At 33.5% G+C, this 23,977-nt stretch overlaps 1 protein-coding gene across 4 annotated transcripts in view; it reads left to right on the top strand.

Annotated features, from left to right (window-relative positions):
* Positions 1 to 23,977, top strand: part of Mcr (macroglobulin complement-related) — a 662,510-nt gene that overhangs the window by 604,691 nt on the left and 33,842 nt on the right. For all 4 annotated transcript variants that reach the window (XM_081760841.1, XM_081760848.1, XM_081760844.1 and 1 more), the window contains 9 exons: positions 2,080 to 2,252; positions 4,202 to 4,453; positions 6,631 to 6,780; positions 7,915 to 8,054; positions 12,268 to 12,431; positions 16,948 to 17,171; positions 19,774 to 19,950; positions 20,947 to 21,129; positions 22,511 to 22,747. In XM_081760841.1, coding sequence (XP_081616967.1) covers positions 2,080 to 2,252; positions 4,202 to 4,453; positions 6,631 to 6,780; positions 7,915 to 8,054; positions 12,268 to 12,431; positions 16,948 to 17,171; positions 19,774 to 19,950; positions 20,947 to 21,129; positions 22,511 to 22,747 — 1,700 coding nt within the window. The remainder of the gene's footprint in view (positions 1 to 2,079; positions 2,253 to 4,201; positions 4,454 to 6,630; positions 6,781 to 7,914; positions 8,055 to 12,267; positions 12,432 to 16,947; positions 17,172 to 19,773; positions 19,951 to 20,946; positions 21,130 to 22,510; positions 22,748 to 23,977) is intronic.

The following is a 23,977-nucleotide window of genomic DNA, read 5'->3' on the forward strand; positions in this document are numbered from 1 at the left end:
GCGTACTGTCGACGCAGTAAACTATCATATACTATTATATTTATGTTCTACTTTTCGCCTGTTGGAATCTGGTCACCCTATGCTAAAGGAGACGGTGATGAAAAATGAATGAAATGGTGGAATGAAGAAAGTGGGAGGAAACGGGAGAACACCGAACAAACTCACACACATGGTGTTTGTCCACCACAAAGCTCACCTGGCGCGAGCTGGGATCGAACCAAGAATCCCATGCACCAGAAGTGAACGCTCTAGCACTGAGCCACCGCGGCCCCAAGCTCCATCAAGTAAAACTATACTTAAACTAATGCAGTGGTAAGAAGTTTTATTATTGACGAGAGAGAGAGAGAGAGAGAGAGAGAGAGAGAGAGAGAGAGAGAGAGAGAGAGACTGACTGACTTTATCTTTATGATTCGATAAGCTGAAACTTCTCAGATTTAATCTTCATTGTTAATCCTTTCACATCTTGATGAAGAGCGAGTATAATTACTGAAAGCTTAGATGTACGTTTTCTATAAAGATTTTAGCTGAATTATTCATGAAGACGCATTTGCTGCGGAAACTTGTTTGGATTACGCAAAATAATAATAATAATAATTAAAAAGAAAATATGAGAGTGAAGAGCAAACATTGCAAAAAGGGAAGGAAGGAAGAAAAAAGATTTTTGTGTAGGATCAACTGATGAAAAGTTTTTATCACAAGGGACGTATGAAGTATCTTTAGGGGAAAACTTGTAAGATCCGTCGTGAATTCTTAAACGCTCACTTCAGATAGTCATTCTTATCGGAGTTAAGTTCATAAAGAGAGTTTGTTTCAAAATTTGAAATAAATTTCTATTACTTCGCAAGCAACAAACTGCCGTTTCGCGTCAGCTGTGGAAAAATTATGTCCTATTTGTAATATATCTGAATTCAATACTGCACACGAATGTTGGTTCACACTATGATTTATTACACTTTAATACTACCCAGCTTCTGTCTAAAGGTTAGAATCAATGTAAGCAAGAGACCCGTGTTCGAGTCCCGGGAGCTCATGTGGTTCGAATTCCACTTTAATCAGTAAATCCCGTCTCATATAGCCTCGCTGCTGAAAGGGTCTCAAAATCAAATCAACTCAATATAAGCAAACCAAACAACTGTTTATATGTGTTTTGTAGGAATATGTAAAGAATATAGAATATACATTACTATAAATCAGCTATATACAATATCCGGCGCTTAGAACAGTTTTTGTGTTTTTGTGATGTTAGTGTACGGTAAACAAGTGTCTTCCATTGAATATGGCTATTCAGTTCTTGTGAGCATGTTATACATTGCATCGTACGACCTTCAACGCCAGCAACTTCTCTGTGATAGGTCCACGCCCTGTTCCAACCTGTCCATACCTGCTATAAACCTTTTGAGTTTATGTATTACTGCAATATTGTATCGGTTTTGAAAACTATATTACTGTATTTTAAAAACAAAGCAAACAAATAAAGGTTTGTTAGAGGTCAAATTAAAATTTAGGTCCTGAAAGTAAGATGTTGTTCGGTGGGAGTAGCTTATTACCTCCGTTCTTTATTCCTGATTGCAATTCTATAAAACAAGAATAAAACATTGAAACTACAATAATACGAATTAGGCATTTGTAACTATATTTAACAACACAAGTATTGCATTTTTTATAGCGTTAAATAAAAGTCATTACGATAATCCCCCACTCCCTCAAAGAAAAGGAACCGAAGTGTTACGGAATTATTGAAAAAGTATGTTGTTACAAGAAATTCTTATTTAAAATATTTTGGTGACAAAATATTGAAAAATATACTATTCCTACATTCTAATTTGGAGTTATTTAAACTTTAACAGCATTGTTATAGAATTAATTTGACATTTATATTGGAAATGGCGCAAATATCCAGACAACGGAAAACGACTATGAGTATTTTCTGTTATCTGATATTATTATTCAGATAAAAATGCACCCAAATATGACCTTTCGTAATGTAAATGACTTGATGTTCCAGACATCGAATTCCATTATATTTACTTTTTGTCTAAGGAAACGTTGAGATTTTTAAATATATTTTTATAATTACAGAAGGAGAAGGCAGACGTATAAAGGAGATAATGAACAGCATCCACTCGATGCGATTGTCTGCATATTTCAAGGATTCTGATGGAGAACGTGCAAATGCTGATCTGTTGGTATTATCTCACTTTTCGCCAAACAATCATCATATTAAAGTTTACACTTCTACCAAATATGCAAAGGTGAGTAGCCAAAATATATTATGAAAATGAGATTTTATATGCAATCTGGTATAATGAAAGCGTGTAGCTTAATAAAGACAGTTTCCGTACTTACTGCATCATATTTCAGTTTGTAGAGTAGCACGACCCCAGTAGCTATTGAATATTATTGTAGTTCTATTTTCTGTATGTAAAAAACCTCCTCCTCCTCCTCCTCCTCCTCCTCCTCCTCCTCCTCCTCCTACTACTACTACTACTACTACTACTACTACTACTACTACTACTACTACTACTACTACTACTACTACTACTACTACTACTACTACTACTACTACTACTACTACTACTACTACTACTACTACTACTACTACTACTACTACTACTACTACTACTACTACTACTACTACTACTACTACTACTACTACTACTACTACTACTACTACTACTACTACTACTACTACTACTACTACTACTACTACTACTACTACTACTACTACTACTACTACTACTACTACTACTACTACTACTACTACTACTACTACTACTACTACTACTACTACTACTACTACTACTACTACTACTACTACTACTACTACTACTACTACTAATAATAATAATAATAATAATAATAATGACCCTTTGTTCCATGACCGGACGGACCTGTTAATGTATATTCATTAGGCAAATAATCCAAAAGAAAATATCGTATTGTATATTATTATCAATATTTGTTTTTAACTATTCTTTGTTAAAGGTGTAACAGAGAGATGAAAATGTCAATCTTCATGCTCTACACCACAGAATAACACTCCAAACACAAGATAACTCTCAGAATTTGCTTTTGGCTTATTTTAATATGTTTCATTTGTAACCTTCATTAACTTGTAGATTAGGTTCTCGTTTGATACAAATACTGAAAAGAAACGTTAAGCTCCAAACAGTTATTTTGTTGAGTTATTATTATATTACGGCATAAAATAGAGTAAATACCTTGTAACAACATATCGAACGTGCTTCGGTAATAAATATGGGGCATGTTGTGTATTATTATCATTGGCATGTTACAACAAAATTTTGAATTTCTTCTTGCCTGTATGGTTAATGTATAGGTCTTCGATGGGAGAGATCCTGCTTAATTGTTGGTAGGAGTTAATGTGATTCGGATCTCACTTTAAGCTGTAGTCCATGTCTCATGTAGCATTGATTCTGAAGAGAATGTTAAATTCCAAACCAACCACAAAAATAAAACTTAATGGTTTGCAAATTTGGAGCAAAGCGATCGGCCTTCATTGATTATTCATAGAATATTTTAGTGCATCAATTGTTTTCGTGAACGAACACGACATGCAAATAGTTGAATTTTGCATATCGGCAAAAAGCATAGTGGCTTTGAAAAATTGTGTTCGCTGAACAAAACGAAAAAGGCTTCGCCCTATTTCTAATGCTGAATATTCTGTTTTCCATTGTCTGCAATGATAATTCTCGCGCCAAATGCTTTTCTAGTGTTAAGTCTATGGGCATCCGGTTTTTCGGTGATTATTCCTCAATGCTGTGTCCGATCGGAGCATGGACCCCTTATGATACTCAGCGCGCGCTCTCGAATTACCATGCCGAATGTGGTTAAGAACGGTTCAGGCATCTCGGAGATCTAGTGTTTCGATTATTATTCCTCAGTGATATGTTCGATCAGGACATGCGATCCCTTACGACGCTTATCGAGCTCTCAAATCACCGTGTCAAATTTGATTAAAAAGATTCCGGAATCTCGGTGAAGTATCAGGATAAGCGAACACATAGATCGAGTAAAGAGGAGCTTCGCTATAACCAAAAGAAAGATTTGGTATGCTATATAAGAGAGTTACATCTAAGATTATCAGTACTATATTTTAATATGCACAAAAATGTTTCAAATGCTTTACCTATACTTTATACTTGATTCACACTTTGATGGTTTATGTTTAATTTTATAGGTTGGAGAATACATAATTCTTCATGTGCAGAGTAATTTCTATATGGAACACTTTAATTATATTGTGATGTCCAAAGGCATAGTTTTGCTAGTAAGCCAAGAGAATATGCAAGCGACCATTAAAACGTTCGCTATAACGTTAAGTGCAGAAATGGCACCAGCTGCAACGATAATTGTATACCACGTTGGAAGATATGGTGAAGTGGTTGCAGATAGTCTTACATTCCCAGTAAATGGTATTTCACGCAATAACGTAAGTTATATTTATTACTATTTTTTGAACTTTCATAAATATTAATTCTATTAAAACTAACGAAGAATAAAATATAATGTGTACAACTTTGCTCTTAATTTCATTATGCTATTTACTTCGTGAGTTTTGTGTGATTTTTTAAAAAGAATTCTGTTGTGTATATTTTCTTCTAATGACAGTTGCCAGATTTCTTGATTTTTGTGATATTACTATTCATAAATGTTGTAGTCTCAAAAAAATGAATGTCCTAATAAAAATATTCAATTTAAAATCATTTATTTTCACTTGAATCTCAAACATTGAATATGTGGATTCGTTCTTATTTTGTTTCTAATTTAATATTTTTTGTTACATATGTAAATGAATCATGGGAAAAAAATGTTAAAACAAAGGCAATGAAGACTTTTTCTTGTTACATACGTAAACCTCGCTGAAATATACGATACAAATTTTACGGACAGAGGAATTTGTGATTTCAGTAGAGAAAGAACATTTCGATTTTATTCCGTACCATAGATATTTATGAGTATGTTCGTCCTGGCTTTCTTTGTTACCTTTGTGTAGTTAGTAACTCCTTTTGAAATCTCATGGGTAGTTTACTTAATTCTCGAAATATCAATTTTAAATGATTTCACTATTAATTAAATATACTTAACAATTAAATCCAAGTTTTGTTGTTATATTCTGTATATAGTTAGTTTTTCATTACATTTTTAATATCTAGCTAATGCAATTGATGTTTAAGCAGTTTAAAGATGAGTTTTTGAAATACATTTTTCGATATGGAAAAATCTGTTCTTCGATGTTTCGTGAAACCCAATAAAGTTAACGTTGTTGTAAAAGAAGAAATTTTCAGGAAGTGACTTTGCCAAGTTCAGGAATGATCAAATAACTCCAACCATGCTCTGAAACTTTACGGTGAACTAAAACAACACTGTAGATAGGCATTTTTCTTCACGTTATTTCAAATAATATAAAATCCATATTCGAAATATATAACTTCTGTCCAGCTTTCATAAATCATAAAAATCTTGGAGGGGTTATTCAGAATTACCATATTATACAGATCCTGATTTATTTGTAGTGTGTGAAATTGTAAATGAACACAATAAAACATATGAAGGAGTAAACGTGCTTATGTAAAATCTCACAATTAGAAGCCTATCTTAAAGCCATAATATTTTTTTTCTGCAAACGTCATTAGTAGCACGAAGAAAGTTAAAAATAAAACAAAAGAAAGGTGAAGACCTTGGAAAAAAGAAAACAGGAACCACAAAAGCTGAAATACAAAGCTGGTACATATGCTATAAAAAGTATACAATAACAACTTCTCAGAATTGCATTATAATGTTAATTTTTATTTCATTTGTTTACGTAAGAGACCTTTATTTCTTAATGGTGCAATTTCTTGATGATGAATGAATCAATAACTTAAACCCAGCTTTTAGCCCAATTTCCAATGTCTGTCTCTTTGAGTAAAAATACAATTTTTTTGAATACCCCTCGTAGACCGAATTTGATATTTACTGTTGCCTTAAAGTGTTTTTTATAATACAAATGAAAGGCGACTTTGTATTTTGCTACCCTTTAATTTCTCTGACTCAGATATGCACTTGAAAAATGCAAGAGTCTAGCAGATCATATACTATTTACAAATCTACATTGGAATAATAAATAATAATGATGATGATTTTTATGATCACTATCCAGGACAGAGTAATACCAACCCGATACTGTAAATACATATTAAAGCAAGAAATACATTTACAAACATTGATCTTGAAACATGTTGCATCATAGATCTGGCAATACATTTCCACCATATTATTTGGTGAGATTTATTTCTTCTGCGATTTTCTTCAATATGAAGGGGGAAAAAATAAAATAAAATAAAATTACATTAAAGTTTATTTATTTATTTATTTATTTATTTTAGATCACATATTCTTTTCGCCTTTTGTGTCAATTTTCGCTTAGCGTTGCAATATTGGATGAAGTACGAACTGTGTCATGATAATAAAATTTAATTTGTACTTATTTATTTATTTATTTATTTATTTGTTTGTTTCGCAATGTATTCCTTGTACTCACTCATAAATATTCATAATTGTTACTGTTTAAGAGTGAATATAAATTAACATTATGATCATTTTTCCGTGTTTTCTGGTTATTTTCAGTTCACTGTATTCATTAATAACAGAAAAGCAAGAACAGGAGAGCAAGTGGAAGTGGCAATTTATGGGGAACCAGGAGCTCACGTCGGTTTGTCTGGTATAGATAAGGCGTTCTACACTATGCAAGCGGGAAATGAGTTGACATATTCTGAGGTAAACATTTAGTTTGAAAATCTCTTTAATACATTTATTTTAGTAATTTATTTTAAAGGTCAATTTTAAGTAAAGAAAAAGAATTTATTTTGTGAATGACTAAATTTAGAAAAATAAATAGTATATAGTAATTAATTATGCTTTACTAATTGTATAGTTAATGATGATGATATGAGAGACCCAAATCTTTACAAATACATTAGAACACAGGAGCATTTGAACTTAACGGATATATAATGGTTAAAAATGTATTATGTATGGTTCATTATTAACCCTTCCTATACCATAAATTCCTTGCTTTTTTAACTCTTTGACACACGTTTCTATTCTTTGAGTCTGTAAATGCAGCAATAATAAATGCAACCTCAGAAATTTCAATACATGGATGAAAACATATATCCTTTTTATTTCTAATTGTTTCACACCTTGTCAGGACAGGATAGACATTTAAATAATTCTTATATAAGAGGAAGAGTGAAAACTTTATTTGTAAAGTTTAAATGATACACTATTTTTTCTTAAAACGTAATTATTTTCCATTGGCTGATTGATCGAAGTTTAACGTCGCACCGAGACAATATAAAATGAACTGTTTAAAATGTGAGCTGAACAAATACTCGGGTTTTTATGTGAGGTGAATACTCCTACTGGGATCAAACTGGGACCATTCGCATTAACCACTTGAGCATTTCTCATTTTCAGATCACTCTTCTTATTGATGTTGCCCGAAAAGAAGGGGAACAAAGTTAGTTTCACTTCTGAAACTATTTAGAAAGATGTAATCAGGCCTACATATTAACTTTTCGTTTTTCGCTTGACGTTCTACAATTGTGGTCCGAGGGTAAGGTAGACGGTGATGTTAAGATGAATTATAATGGTAAAATGAAGAAAGTGGGAGAACCCCGAGGAAAGCCACGTAGACTGTGTTTGTTCACCACAAAACCTACTTTGTGGGTTGAGATCGAACGAGGGACTCCACGCACCCGAAGTGATTGCTATACCACTGAACCATTGAACCATCGTGACTCCTTGCCTACATGTTAACATTTAATTTATCTACTAGTATTCTTCATTATTTTCTGTCTAATGTCTAGTGTAAATGTTTCCAAGTTCTGAAAATGTCTCTTTTAACAGGTTTTCAACAAAATGGCTACCTTCGACGAAGAATCAAATGGAACACTAGTTCACATGTGGTTTTCACATGAAGGGAATCCAGATGATATTATCTACTTCCCGTCATCAACATATGGAATAGATGCTAACCGAACATTTGAGTAAGTAAAAGTTCTATCATATAATAAGGACTGTAATATCATCATCTAACTTATATTTTTTTCCAATTCTTGTTAAGATCTGTAGATGCCTTGCTTTCGTTTTATCCTTGGAGTCCTAGTCATGGTTAATATTATAAGGATTTAAATAGATAAATAAATAAATAAATAAATACATAAATAAATAATCACGGCTAAGGCTTAGGAAGAAGGAAGAGTCAAAGCTAGGTATTTATAGCCATTAAGTCCTTCGAAGTTAAATTGACTGTCAAAGTTTGGTCATACAAGTTGAATGAAACATCTTTAGACGGTAGGCGCAGCCAAATTTTGAGAATAATTTTCATTGCTTATTTGTTAATATATATATTTTTTTATTCAATAGTTTGTTTTTTCTTTCTCTGCACCACTGGATATTAATATTTCTCATTCTACAAACAAAATGAAGATTAGGATTATGTTTAAAAATCTCTAATCAACCTACATTTTTAAAAAAGTAAACTGGATCATCAATGCTTATATTTCTTCTGTAACTAGACTGTCTTTTGAAACTCACAAGGGGAACTTCTCGCCCACAGCTTCTATTATATATTTCTTATATAAGTATGTATTATTCCTAGTTATCAATTAGCATTTCCATAGCATTCCATGGTCAGCGTAATTTATTTAGGCTGCAACACTACCGAATATTTTTTGTTTGTCTTCTATGAAGCATAGTAGGATGGAAGTAAAACATTTTATTTTATTTTAGAACAGCATATAAAGTGTTGTATGCAGAAAAAATAGTTATGTCTAACCAACTTCAAACAATAGGAAAGAAAGGAAGGACCAAAACTTGGAGAACGTAATATCTTAAAACTTAGAAAGTCCTATGAAATAGAGCCGTTTTTTCGTCATACTTTGCAGAAATTAGGGCATACGTTATGAGTGATATCATAACGTAATCAGGATGTATTTCTCAGCTGTAAATATGATGTAAGAAAACTTTAACCGCTGCATTTCAGAGTACTTCCTACATTCTAAGGAAGTACCACTGTCTCCTTTAATTTTTAATTTTCCCTTTTACTTTACAGATATTAAAAAAAATAGTAATAATAATCGGGTGTCTTTTGAGTGTAAATAAAATGATTAACAAATTCCCAAGCGTGATGTAAGCAAATAAGTAAAGAAGAGTGGGAATGAATTTCTCGAAAAATTAAAAAATTGAAATAAGAGCTACCGCTCATGCCTATGTAAAAGTACCCACGCTACCATAAATTTCTACTAACTTGGGGACGTTTATTATACTAATTTGAGGAGGTAGAATCAAATAGAAGTATTTTTAAACATATCCCTCTATGGGGTTACGAGAAAAATGACCATCCACGGAGCAACGAGGAAAGTGACTCAAAGGACAGATATGTATAAAAATAGTTCTACTTGATTCCGCGTCCTCAAGTTAGTATTAAAAATGTAATCAGAAATTTATCCAGGCATGGTCACTTTTACTATTTACATCAGTAGTAGTTATTTAAGCTAATTTTGAAAGACCATTTATAGTATTCGAAATGGCTAGTAAGATAATGGTGCATGGGTGCATTTGTTGCGCGTGATTCCACGCACGTTTTACAATGGTGGCGTAAGAGTTCTTGGCTTTGACTCTGCATTGTGAGAACAAGTGAGAAACTATACGAATATTTAAAAATAAATAAATAAATAACTCTTGAGTCCAGGAAACCAAAAATATTTAAATAGGCATTGAGAGTCTGGACGGCAGAATCTTTTTCATTTTTCAGCCAACTATTAGCGAACTATTCAACTCCATTGGCATTTATATGTCTATTCGTCTGTTCTACGATAAAACTCTCATAAAACTTATCAGATTTTAGTGAAACTTGGAATATGTTTTCCTTTCACTTCCAGAAATAACCCTATTGTTTGAGGTTGAATCCATCAAATGTAAGGGAGGTAAAATGGGATAAAATCAACTTGTGCAAGATGACACGTGTACATGCAAGATAATTTTCCAATATAAACAACGTAAAAAATTTTCGATTAAAAAAAAAACGAAGTAAAATTTTTCTTTATGGCATTGTGAATATCGCCCAACTTGGGATTAAAATGTGCCAAAATGAAAATGTAAATTTACTTCGAAGTAATTTCAAAAATACATTCCATGATAATTTTCGTTAAAAAAGTGTTTGATTTTGGCATAACGATCGTTCCTTCTGCTGGGAGTTAAAATCAGTAAAGAATAAAGGAGTGGATGGTTTACCCTCCTAGCCTCCTCTCCGAGATTTAGAATTCAACAACAAATTTTCTAAAATTAATTCGGTTTTGATACATTTTCTTGGACTCTTTCCGTAATTCTCAGTGCCTGGGATTAAAATCAGACAAAAGTGAGCGGTAAATCATTCCTGTCATGTAGTATGGATTACTCACCCCTCTCCACTCTCCCTGTTCTAATTTTTTAAAAAATATATATTTCGATAATTTCCGTTATAATTGTTCGATTTTAGTGTAATATGTCATGCATATATATTCTCTAAGGCTTCCCAATCCTTCACCTTACATGGAGCTGAAATCAATAAAGAATAACTTACATGTTAGATTAATAATAATAAAGAATTCCTCCCTTCTTTTTGTTATGATAACTTATATTAAATTCATTCGGTTTTGATACAGTATTATATATAACAATGTCTCTCTCTCTCTATATATAAGAGAAGTCGTCCTGATTGACTGAGTGATCAACGTCTAGGCCAAACCACTTCAACTAGAAACTTGAAGTGTGACTGTGTATAGGATTTGTGAGTTAGGTGCCATTAAGGAAGGATTTTTTGAAATTCGACGGGCAAGGGGATGGCAATCATTATAGTGAAATGCCCATATCTTTGAATCTTTGAAGCATACCGATACATCAAATTTGGTATATGGATTTCCCATTTAAAATAATTAGACCCATGTTTCACCATTGTTTGATGCTTCTCCGAAAAAAGAGAAGAATTGTCGTGTTAAAATTGCTATAACAGGATAACTATATCTGAAATCTTTGCAGTGAAATCTTTTAAGATTAGAGACATGAAATTTGTTATTTATACTTTTCATTTACAATAATGAAAGTTTTATTTCAGCTTTTGATATTTTCGTTAAAAGGGAATAAAAAGAGTGATTGTTGCAATTGTTTTAATAAGATGGCCATATTTCGAAATCTCTTACCTAAGATGCTTAAATTTTTACCAGCTCTGGGAATACCCCTTTGGGCCTTTATGTTAGTCATGTTAGGAATATAAGAGGTGCGAGGCCGCAGGCCTAGCAAATGCAGGGGTGTGGAGGCAAAGTCCCCAGCTAACCAAAGACTAGTAGATGTATATTTTATTTCAATCTTTTCCATAATACTCTATCCTTGGAATTATGAACAGTCAAGAATGAGCGGTGAATTTATTCTCCTAATGTGGTCTGGATTACTCCCCTGACTCCACAGATAAAAATATATCATTCTTAAAAATATTAGATTTTGATGGAATATAGGGTATACGTTTTGAGGTTTCACATTCATTGGATTTAAAATCAATCGAATACTCGAGAGATAACTATTTCTGGTAATTTTTTTATAAATATTCGATTTTAATATATCTTTATTGAGGTTTTCACATTATCAGGACTCACTTAAAATCCCGTGAAAATTTAAACAAAAATTATAAGATATTTCGTAAAATATACAATTTTGATAAATATGTTTTTCTCATTTTTCAGATAATTTCCAATAATCTCAATGCTTGCAGTTGAAATTGGGCCAATAATTAAGGAACGCGTTCTCCCTAATTTTATATAGTATACTTTTCTGAACAGTAATTAAGAACATTAAGATTTTTATAGAACATTATGTGCGTTTTGTCCGAGGTTAGAGACTATAGCTCCTATAGTTTGAGGTTGATATTAGGGAGGAGGAGGATAGCTGGCTTCAACAATGCACAGCAACACTAGTATAACATAAACTTTAAAAAATAAATAAATAAATAAATAAATAAATAAATAAAGCTTAGGAAAATATTAATAGGAAAGACCATGTTGATTGTCACGTCCACTGTTTTAGGAGGACACTTGGTATATTCTAAACCAAAGTATGTGATGATTTTTTTTTTTTTTTTTTTTTTAATAATCATAAATTTAGACAATGTGGTTGGACTACAATATACGGTAATGTTTTGTTCACATTTTTTTTCTTTCTTTATTTTAGATATGCTGGTTTAGTGGTTTTCAGTGACGTGGAATTGTCGCGGAGACCAAGCGCTTGCAACCTAACGCAAGGTTATGCTGAATGTTTGAGTGGCAGATGTTACAGACTGAACCAGCGTTGTGATGGGAGATTTGATTGTGACGATGCTTCTGATGAAGCCAATTGTAAGTTGTGAAGAAATTTCAGTGCATTACACAGATTTTTTAAAGGAAAATTTGTTTTTGCATAGTTGTCTTTGAGGATTAATCAAAGAATTCTACTTAGCAAGATATAAATTAATTGTATTGACTTTAATAACTTAAATGTTTTCATTTTTGAAGTGATACGTGTAGAATGTTGAAAAGACAGGCAAATGGTAGACGAAAGGACAATTGATTGCTTGATCGCTCTTTTCACTACCGAGCCTATATGAGATGAACCGCTAGTCGGGTTTTATCGTAGGCAAGTACCCCATCAAAGATTGAACCCGAAATTATGTGCACGAAAAGCTCTTATGTTAGCCGCTTTGCCAGGTAGGGGCGCTGTACGAAATAAGGTTCAAATCCTTACTTTTTAACATATATTTGTGACTATTTTCGATTTCTAGATGAAACCTACCTAACTATGTAGATAAAATTTAGAAATCAGTGCTGCAGCAAAAGAATTTAGTTTATATAGTCTTTGCTGAGGTTTATTGTGCGCCAAACATAAACATAAACAATTTTGATTTTACTGTGAAGCTGGGGTCAGAATATTCAAGTACGAGAATGTTTAATGGTTGCAATAAATTTATTTTGTCGTTCCCTTCGAGAGTTTTTCACATATTTTCTTGATAATCAAAAATAGCTTCAAAAGAAAAGGTGAAAATTAAGATTACTATTCAGTGATCTGATAAGAGAATGAAAATTGATTTTCTGATAGAAGATTGGATATAGCTATAGTTACGTATGTTTGTCAATTATAAAAACTAGGAAATTAAGCAGCGCTTTTGCAATACGCAAGTATAAATTGTTTAAGTCCCTTCTAGGTTAGTCTAGCGACTAGCTCGTGTTCGATTCCTGGTGAATGCACTACAGGTGTTTAGATCCTAACTTAAACTGTAAGTCTTGTCCTATATACTCTTCGCTGCTGACAAAGGATATAAATAGAAATCAAATCAATCCTTTTGTTAACCTTCCTGTAGGAAGCATTTGTCGCTTTTAATAACAAGTCAATGCAGACAGATTGTCGTGCGTAATTTCTCTTGTGACAAAAGTTGAATAACTGCTAGATGCAACAACAAAGAGTATGTACATTTAAATGTTAAATAAATGGGGGTAGCTCGTGGATCATCATTCCTCAGCGGTACGGTTCATCTTTTCCACTAAAAACCTTCCGCGGTGTCATCTAACACCCTGTCAAATTTTTTAAAGGTTGTTCGAAAGTACTTTTCGGACAAACTTTGCTAATCATAAAGGGCTTCTCTCACTCAATTTGAACTATTTTTTAACTAACAGGTATTGACAAGAATTATTTGGTTTGTTTGGAAACCACTCCTCTTATTTGTTTGCAAGTATGTTACTCTAAATAGCATTTCAAGAGGCTCAACAAATGGAAGTCGCTAGGGACTAAGTGGGACTGTTGGGTGGGTGGTTCAGTATCTTCCAGTTGTAACGCCGTAGCTAGTCCTTGGTAATGTTTTCCACGCGTAGACGAGCCATTGTCGGGCAAAAGAATAACGCTGTCCGATAGTAGTCTCTGTCGCTTTCTTCGAATGACATTGTGTAATGTGGTCAGGTGTTGCAATACATGTTGACATTCTTAGTTTCGCGACGTTCCAAAAAGTCGATGAGCAGTACGTCTTTATAGTCCCAGAAGACTGTGACCAATGATTTTGCGCTGGGATGTGCAGTGCTTTTCAACTTCCCCGAAGGAGGTGACGGTGGATGTTTCTGTGTGTGTGAGGAGCGGCGAATATTTGAGGTCGTGAAGTGAACCATTGTCTCATCATCCGTAAAAACTCATTTCAAGAATCATTCCCTCTACATGATAACGGTAGAGACGGATCAGAACCATACCCGTTCGCGTAGCTTTGCAATCCAATTTCACCACCTATATTGTACATACTTTTTCGTGTAGCCCAAAATCTAAGGTATTATATGATGGACGCGTTCTACAGAAATGTTTACTTCCGTGGCTACATTCGCCACTGTGATTGTTCGGTACTCCTTGATCAGCCCTCAATTAGCATAGCATTTTTTCAGACGATGTTGTTGGTCATCCTGGGCGAGTTTTTTCACATATATCAGTCCTTCTTTCTTCAAATAATATGCACCATTTACATACCTCCTTAAGGAACAGTACTGTATTTATATATACCAATTGTCGATGGATTTCAGTGGGCCTGGTTCCTTGACATTGAAGAAATCAGATCATACTACGGACCTCCATCTTAGTCCATGTTTTCAATAGTGCGGCCATTGCTCCCTTGACATACGCCAAACAGATGGCGTTACGACATAGTGTAGTCGTGATGTCACACATTCCTGTAATACACACGCCACGAACGGAACAAGCGGGGGGAGGGGCACAGTAGCTCAGTGGTAGAGCGCTTACCTCTGGTGCGTAGGGTCCCTGGTACGCTCCCCGTCCAAGTAAGTTTGTGGTGGATAACGTCCTGTCAATGACTCGTTTTTCCTCCAACTTTTTTATTCAACCAATTCTTCCAGCATCATTCACTTGCCTTCATTATCGTCTCCCGTAGCCTAAAGGGCATAATCGTAGGACGTCAAACTGAATTATTTAATTTCATTTCATTTTACGAACAGAACAAATATGCATTATCAATCACCATAGCTCAACATACTTTACTTTTCAAACAAACCAAGTATGTATAAAATTTTCTACTTGTGTTTAACTAAAATATTTCGCCTATAGTCATATGTATTTTTAAGTACTCTTATAGAGAAAATTCACGTATAAGCATCCTATATTACTATCGACAAACAGCTTCAATAAATCATTTTTGTCTTCATCAGTGTAAAGAGAAAAACTAAAACTGCTGAACAAATTACACAATGGAAAGTTGCCTTCAACTCATAAATAATGGGAAACTACAGATTCTTATCAATTTAATGGAGACATTTGAAAAAATACAACTTACCAGATTAATATGGCGTTGGATCACCTTCTCCCTTAGAACACCTCTGATATGACGTGGAATGAAGTCGTAGAGGTCGCAAATGGCAGCAAACTGAATATTACATCATTCCATATGCAGTGCTTAAATCAGTTCCGTGAGATGATGGAGATGGAAATGCGAAGGATTTGTCTCCAAAACGGATCAGAGATGTTCAATTATGTTCAAATCCGAGGGTTTTATGGGCAAGGGGAGGGCTTAACTTCATCCCGATGTTCCCCAAACCAATTCCACAACAGCTTTAGTTATGTGAATGGGCACATTATTATCCTGAAAATGGCGTCATTGCCCGAAAGCAACATCTGCACCATAGCATGAACACAATTCTCTAAAATGGCGACATAATTACTGACAGTGACGCGACTGGTAAGCGTCAGGACAGTACCCGCTGAAAACCAAAATATTGCGGCCCACAGCATCACAGATCCGAATCTATTTCACAGTTGGAATCATATGCATCTTTGAGCGCCCGTCACGCACAAACACGGCCTGTGGTTTGGAATAAGGTGAACAATGACGCTTTCGACTATATCACAGGTTTCCAGTCATCAACTGTCCATGATGAAGTTCGTAGCACCATTTGCACTATGCTAAAAAGTTGTCCCATATCAGCAGTTTCGCCCCTGAAACCTAACCCCGTATGTCCATATTATGTAACTCACGAGGATCTTGTGATTGTAAACACAAAATATAGAGTGTGCTGTTTGAGTTCCTCCATCACTTGCGCCGCAGTAACATGACGGTTCTAAGTGACAATCCGTTTTAATTCTCGATGGAACCTGTGATTGAGTAGTGTTTTCTTCCCACCGTAGTTCCTCTTCGCCGATATGTTTTTCCGTGAGTTTTGGAGGCCATCACCTTGGACACTGTCCCTCGCGACAGAGTCACACATTTTCAACTTTCATCACGCTCCATCACATAACCAAGTGCCAACAATTTGTTCCCTTTGGAAATCAAAGATGTCATCCATTTTATACTATCACTGTCTGCTCAGTTCATTGCACACTGCTGTTCTAAAACTCCTCACGTAGTACGCACTAAGAAACCAAGGTGCGGTTGCTGCCTGACCGTTGCCAACCCAGACATCTGATGTGCTTCCAACTCCAGATATTTCCATTAAATGGATAAGTATCAATATATGCAAATGGGATGTGTAATCCTTGAAGCTACACACAGGTGAAATGATTAAATTCAGGATTCCGTGTATTAAAGAAAAAATAACCACGTGATTTGTGCAGAAGCTTAAGAATTTTTCTGCACTTACGAAAACGAGGCAGTTTGGTGAAACTGGCATTGTCATAGCTGTATAAGTTGCTTGTAGGTGACTTTTTAACTACCTATTTAAATATGCGCCAAATATTATTATTAAGTTATACCTATATGGATTAATCTATTCGAAGAAGAAATACAAAAAAAATTAAATTATAATATAAAAACCAACCAGCCTTTTTATCAACAATGGATTAGAGAGACGAAAATATGTGATGATTTGTAAATTGTTATGTATTGTATGAATGTTTCAGGTCCATCGAATCGTTCAGAGGAGCTTGCTAGATTTAGGAAGTTCCGATTCAACCGAATACAGAGACTGTACGAAAATGTGTGGCTGTGGAAAGATATTAATATTGGACCTCATGGTCGCTATATCTTCAATATTCCCGTGCCACGTCGCCCTGCCAATTGGATGGTATCTGCGTTTGGGATGAGTCCAAATAATGGATTTGGAATGCTTTCTAAAGCTATTGAGGTATGTCTGTTTCTATATGCTATGTTTAAGGTGCTTATATTATTTTTCGACTTTTTCATCTGTAATACGAGTATAATAAGAAATACGGAGTAATGTATAATATAGAACTTTAAAGGTCAGTGTGAACCCTGATACGAGTCAAGGGACCGCGGTGGCTCAATGGTCCTCACCTCTGGTGCTTGGGTTCCCGGGTTCGATCCCAGCCCCCGCCAAGTGACAAACGCCGTGTGCCTGGGTTTCCTAGGGGTTCTCCCGTTTCCTCCCACTTTTTCATTCCACCATTTTCATTCATTACTCATCATCACCATCTCCTTTAGCCTAACCGGCATAACCGTGGGACGTAAAACTCAAAGATTTTATTTCATTTTCCTGATACGAGTTAAAGTCAGGGAATTAAAATAAGTCAAGGAAATGCTTTCATATATGCCGAAAATTAGGGAAGTCTGCTGTTTTACAGAGGAATCAGGATTTTTTTTTTTAACTGTCCACAGAAGATATGAAGAACACCTCAAAGAGTCAAGAAGATAAAGAAAATTATATTTAATAAAAAAAACTTGAGAAGCGCTACAAGATGTTAAAACTTTAAGCCTTGAAAGAACAACAAATTAAATCAAAAATTCAAATTCTACAAAAGATTAAATAAAGTTAAGTTCATTAGTTTTAGATAATCAAAATGAGAAGCCAAATTATGACATATATCTTTATGAGTATGTTCAGAACGCCGAGATATTAAAGGTGTTGTTAATGTATGATTATTGTATTCCAAATACAGAAACTTTCTGACTTATAATAAATATTTACAATAAGAAAGGTGAGTTTATGTAGTATTAAAAAATAAAATAAAAAGTGGAGCGTTGGGGACTGTAGAAGCTGATTAGTTTTTTTTCTTTTCTTTTTCTAAACTTAACTCTAATGATGGTGTTTGCGGTGCAACAGAGCAGGAAAAGTTTACTTGTCAGTCACGGAAATTCAGGGGAAGTCAGTGTAACCAATACTAAAGTGTCAGTGTGAACCCTGAATATTCGAACGTCTATAACTTGAATTTTCAATACTCAAAGTAACTTCACACTCCCAGTGGAAAGAATATGCTTCAATATTAACATTTTTCTGTAACTCAAAGTTCTGTTACTCAATTTTTGAATTTCTCGAAGATAATTTCATGCTCCTTGCATCAAAACGGTCACCTATAAGTGGAACTTTACCAAAAAAAATATTGTGCTAGCAAATAACAATAGGTATGTTGTACTCTTATAAACAGGTTGTTAAAGGTTTCGAGAGATATACCCTTACTGGTGAAAACTATTGAAAGGAGTAGGTTACGAACTGACTAATGAAATAGAACACAAAAGTACACCGTTACTACCACGGTACGTATAAGGTTTCTAGAATGTGTTTTAATGAAAGAAAAGATTTTTGAAGGGTTGAATTGAACGGTATTCTTCTCCACCTGTCATTTCCTCCCTAAAAAGCGAAAAAATGAGAAAGAAAAAATGCTGTACCAAAATAAATGACTATAAAAACTGACATGATTTTTTAAACAATGTAAATTATAGTACCAATTCAATTTTATTTTTCCTTCACGGCTAATTAAAGAAGGATTACTATTTGCGCCAATTAAGTTGATTTTCGAAATTAAAGTGTTAGTGATTTATTATTTCTTTTCACGAGAAGAATATACATTGATTAATATTACTTGTGCTATTAATAAATAGTACTAGTAGTATCATAGCATTAGATAGTGGTAGTAGTAGAATCACTAACTCATAAAGAATACTTTGTTTACGATTCTCTGATTCGTTCTAGTGATAAGAATTAGTATTTTCCCCCCTATTCCTCGAATGTTCTATAACTTGAAACATTTTCAGTTTACGAAAGCACTTCGAGATATAGAAGTTTTCAAATATGTAATTAGTTGGAATAAAAGAATTCCGGAACGAGAACGGGAAACTTACTACTTAGGAGAAGACAGAATAGGAAGGGAAGAAATAGAGAACAAAGGCAGCAAAACTGGTTCTAGGCTCTCCTGCAGAGCTATGGAACAGGCTCCATGCCAATCGAGTTTCATAATTTGAGAGGACCCCTAAAGTATGTCAAAATGCTTGCAAATCCTAGTTTTATAGATCTGTACGTATATTATTACCTTTAATCTCACGATTTTTCCCTCGCTTGCTAATCAGACTGAACATAAAGCAATTATAGTTTTAAGAGATCATTTCAACCTTAATAATTTCAAAATATGATATATTCTTCATAGTTAGTGATCTTCATGTAGATATAAACACGTATGTACATCGGGCATGTGCATACATATTAATTTACTTGTGCTTTGGGTATTTTACAATACAGTAATGCTGCTTTAATTAATTGGTTGCATAATCGTTTATTTCTTTCTGCATTTTATTTTATTATTTATTTTTTGAACACACTACTAGAAGAATATACTCTTTTCTTTCATTTTTCCTTTATCCAATCTTCTATTAATACTATTTTAATATGGAAGCTTTTCTGTTTTTGTAGTTGATGTCTATATATACAAAACTATATTTGATTACACGGTGTTATTGTCTTGGCGTATACCTAATCAGTTTTCTTTCTCCTATAGTACGTTGGTGTGCTTCCATTTTTCATCAATGTTGAAATGCCAACAATCAGTATGCAAGGGGAACAAGTTGGTATCCGCGTCACTGTATTTAACTACCTCACTTCACCTATCGAAGCTATTGTTGTTCTGGCTAATTCTCTAGACTACAAGTTCGTGCATGTGGAACTCAACGGAATTGTAAGTACTTACGGTAGTTTCTGAACAACATAAAATTTGAACATATGCCGTAAAATTAAATATACTAACAATCTAGTGGATATTTTTTGTTTTTTCATAAATTTATAATTAAATTCTGAAGTAGAAATTTAGTCTTGTTAGAAATTTAGGGAAAATTTCTAGAAAGAAAAAAAAATGCTTAAATAAATATAATTATAACATAATTGTGTCATCGTAAGTATACTGTTAAGTTTTCTCCGGTAGGATTTCTAGTAAATGTGTGTTAAGAAAACTACTACAATAAATGGAATACAGAAGTTGAAATAAACCAGGGAAACAACCTGAGAAAATTATTGAAAATATTACTAAGACAACTCCCTCTATGTTAATAGTGTGAAATTAAAAAGTGGATTGCTGGTTAGTTAGCGTAAATTCTACTTTGATCCGTACTGATATATCCATTAAATATTAATAATATCATTTAAATATTAAAAAAATATATATATGATGTAGGGAAGAAAAACTAAAAAACTACCTCAGAACAGGGAAGAAAGAAAAACTGTGTCAAATGAATCAAAAGATTGCTAATCCAAAAAGAAGTAGAGGATTATATATATATTCTGAATGCGAGATGTACGGAAGAAAAATTACAAGTGAATGAAAAGTCTGGTTCAGAATAGGGAAGAATGGAAAATTGTATCACGTCAATCGAGAGACTGCTTATCCGAGAAGAAGCTGAAAGTTTAATACATGTACTCAATGCAAGATATAAGAAAGAAAAATTACAAGACAATGAAAAGTCTGGCTCAGGATAGGCGAGAATGAAAAGTTGTGTCACGCCAATCGAAAGATTGCTGATCAAAGAAAAAAATTAATGTGTAGTATATTAATGTCAGTGCATGTATTTATATTTCTTAGTTGAATCATATATATATAAACGCTCATGTGAAAGAGTATTTCTACTCTTTTATTTTCTGAAACTTTATTGTTGTTGACAAATTTTATTATTTCTTGTAGGTCAGATCCTATAATCCTAGAACATCGTTCGGAGAACACCAACATCTTGTATGGATTCCTGCTCAAGACGCTGCGACTGTGTACATTCCTATTGTTCCAACACGCTTAGGAGATATATATGTAACATTACAAGCAACGTCTCTTATTGGAAAAGATCAAGTTACTAAGAAGTTACATGTTGAGGTTAGCATTGCCAAGGATTAGTTACTGCAATATAATTCTATATGAAGTTGTAAATAATGCATTGTGAGATAATTTTGTAATCAAGGTATTATTAACAACAGTTTGGTTCAGAATGACTATATTGCTTGTTTCAGTACATTAATTGAGGTAGGGGAGGTACAGTAGTTCAGTGGTAGGGAACTTATTTCTGGTGCGAGGAATCTCTCATTCGACTTTAGGCCACATGAGTTTGTTGTGAACAACATAGGGCTCATGGGTTTTTCTTGGTGTTCTCTCCATATTATTATTCTACCAGTTATTTCATAATAATTCATTTTCATTAATCATCCGTCTCATTTAGCCTAAAGGGCATAACTGTGAGACATAAAACCAGAAATTTCATTTAATTTCTGTAGCGGAGTTTTACAAATAAACTTGTATTCGGAAGTTAAGTTAAAGCTTTGGAATTTGTACCATTGTTGTGAAACATTGGAGAAAACCCTCACTTTCAATTATTATTAGTCACGGGCTAAAAGCTTTGAAATTTGTAGCATTGTTGTGAAACATTACGGAAAATCCTCACTTTCAATTATTATTATTCACGGGCTAAAGCTTTGAAATTTGTAGCATTGTTGTGAAACATTAGGGAAAACCCTCATTTTCAATTATTAATATTATTAGTCCGGGCTAAAAGCTTTGAAATTTGTAACATTGTTGTGAAACATTACGGAAAACCCTCACTTTCAATTATTATTAGTCACGGGCTAAAAGCTTTGAAATTTGTAGCATTGTTGTGAAACATTAGGGAAAACCTTCACTTTCAATTATTATTAGTCACGGGCTAAAAGCTTTGAAATTTGTAGCATTGTTGTGAAACATTAGGGAAAACCTTCACTTTCAATTTTTATTATTCACGAGCTAAAGCTTTGGAATTTTTAGCATTGTTGTGAAACATTAGGGAAAACCCTCACTTTCAATTATTATTAGTCACGAGTTAAAAGCTTTGAAATTTGTAGCATTGTTGTGAAACATTAGGGAAAACCCTCACTTTCAATCATTATTATTAGTCACGGGTTAAAGCTTTGAAATTTGTGACATTGTTGTGAAACATTAAGGAAAAATCTCACTTTAAATTATTATTAGTCACATCCATTTTGTTAAAACTGAGAAAGAAAATACCAGAAAAATGAAAATGCAGTTTTAAAGCTAAATAATTATTATTTGCTTTCGCATACTGTTGGAAAAGAAAGAAAGAAAGAAAAGCAACGAGTAGAGTTGTTCAAATCCTAATTGTACTGAAACCTCTTAAAAGGTTTCAGTAGCCAAGATAATTTAATAATTCTTTAAATAAATTACACCATTAAGTATTTGGAAAACTAATTTATAATTTCTTTCTTTTCAGTCGGATGGGTTGCCACAGTATAGACATCAATCCGTTTTGCTAGATTTGAGTAATAGGGCATATGTGTTCCAGCATATGCATGTGAATGTGACGGAGACACCTATCATTCCTTACGACGAAAAACGTTACTACATTTATGGATCAAATAAAGCCCAAATTACTGTAGTGGGAGATGTTGTAGGTCCAATTTTCCCTACAATGCCAGTGAATGCAACTTCTTTGTTACATTTACCTATGGTGAGCAATTATAATTATAATTTTTCTCTAATGGTATTAAATTAAGGGTATAGTTCCTTAATGAAGAACTAGAAAATTAGTAACGTAGTATGAAGGAGATTAATTTTCAGGCATAAGCCACGGATTAAATTTTTATTTGTAGACTAACGTCATTTTAGAAATATTCTGGATTTCTCTTTAATATAGTTGTGGCTTAAATAATTCATTGATTTCAGTTGAAAAATTAGCACTCATATAGCTTAAAAGTATCCATAGTACAAAAAAAAAAAAAAAGTAGTTATTTTGTCTCAATTTCCCCATCTAGAAAATTAACTATAATAAATATGTTAAGATTTTTCGAAACTGAACTGGTATAATGTGGTCTCTCTACAAATAGTTGAATAGAGATAGCTTGTACTACTGATACGATAAGGATGTAGATCGTGAAGCATGTGCTAATTATATAGGGTGCTACAACACGGGGACATCGTTTGACATATCTACAATACCACCAAATGAACTCTGTTGTCAACCATTTTGATACCATTATGTTACCATTTTGTAAAAAAATAAAATTACCTCATGTTATTACACATTTCAAATCTGCATATTAAACGAACAGTATTATTCAGTGTTACAAACTAAGAACGCTCCAGAATCACAAACATCGAAAACAATCAAGCGTTGGAGGAGTCTACAACAGTAATAACGCAAGTGAGACGGACGGAGTAAAGAACATTCAAAGTACTTTAGTATCGGATACTACGATCATTACATGACGTAGCTCGAATAAGTAGAAAGTAAGTTACAAGGAATTGAAAATTTTACTTTTTTTTTTTTTTCCAGAGAACCTTATTTCGGAAAAGTGCTTAGATAAGTATCACATCTAATTACATTGATCGTTTTCAATAGACACAAAGATCATAAACCCGTTTACGGCAATTTGGTTTCTCTCACCCATTTCGCAGATATGAAAAACATCGGTAAATATTACTATACTGCTTAAAAATGGCGTATTTATGGGAACTTTTAAAAATAAATGTTGCTTTCCTTTACTTCTGTAACATTACAATAATAAGTTTGTAGTAAATGAATTAAAAGTTCTCGCTCTTAAATAATTTTAAGCAGTATTACAAACTTTATCAGTATTTACTGCATCTCCGGTCAAATTGATGTAAAGGGTGTGATAATCTTTATATCTATTTAAGATCATCTATGTAATTGGACGTTGTATTTCTCGAAGCAGTTTGT

This window comes from Thermobia domestica, chromosome 1, assembly GCF_964235325.1.
Source record: "Thermobia domestica chromosome 1, izTheDome1.hap1.1, whole genome shotgun sequence".
Classification (NCBI taxonomy): domain Eukaryota; kingdom Metazoa; phylum Arthropoda; class Insecta; order Zygentoma; family Lepismatidae; genus Thermobia; species Thermobia domestica.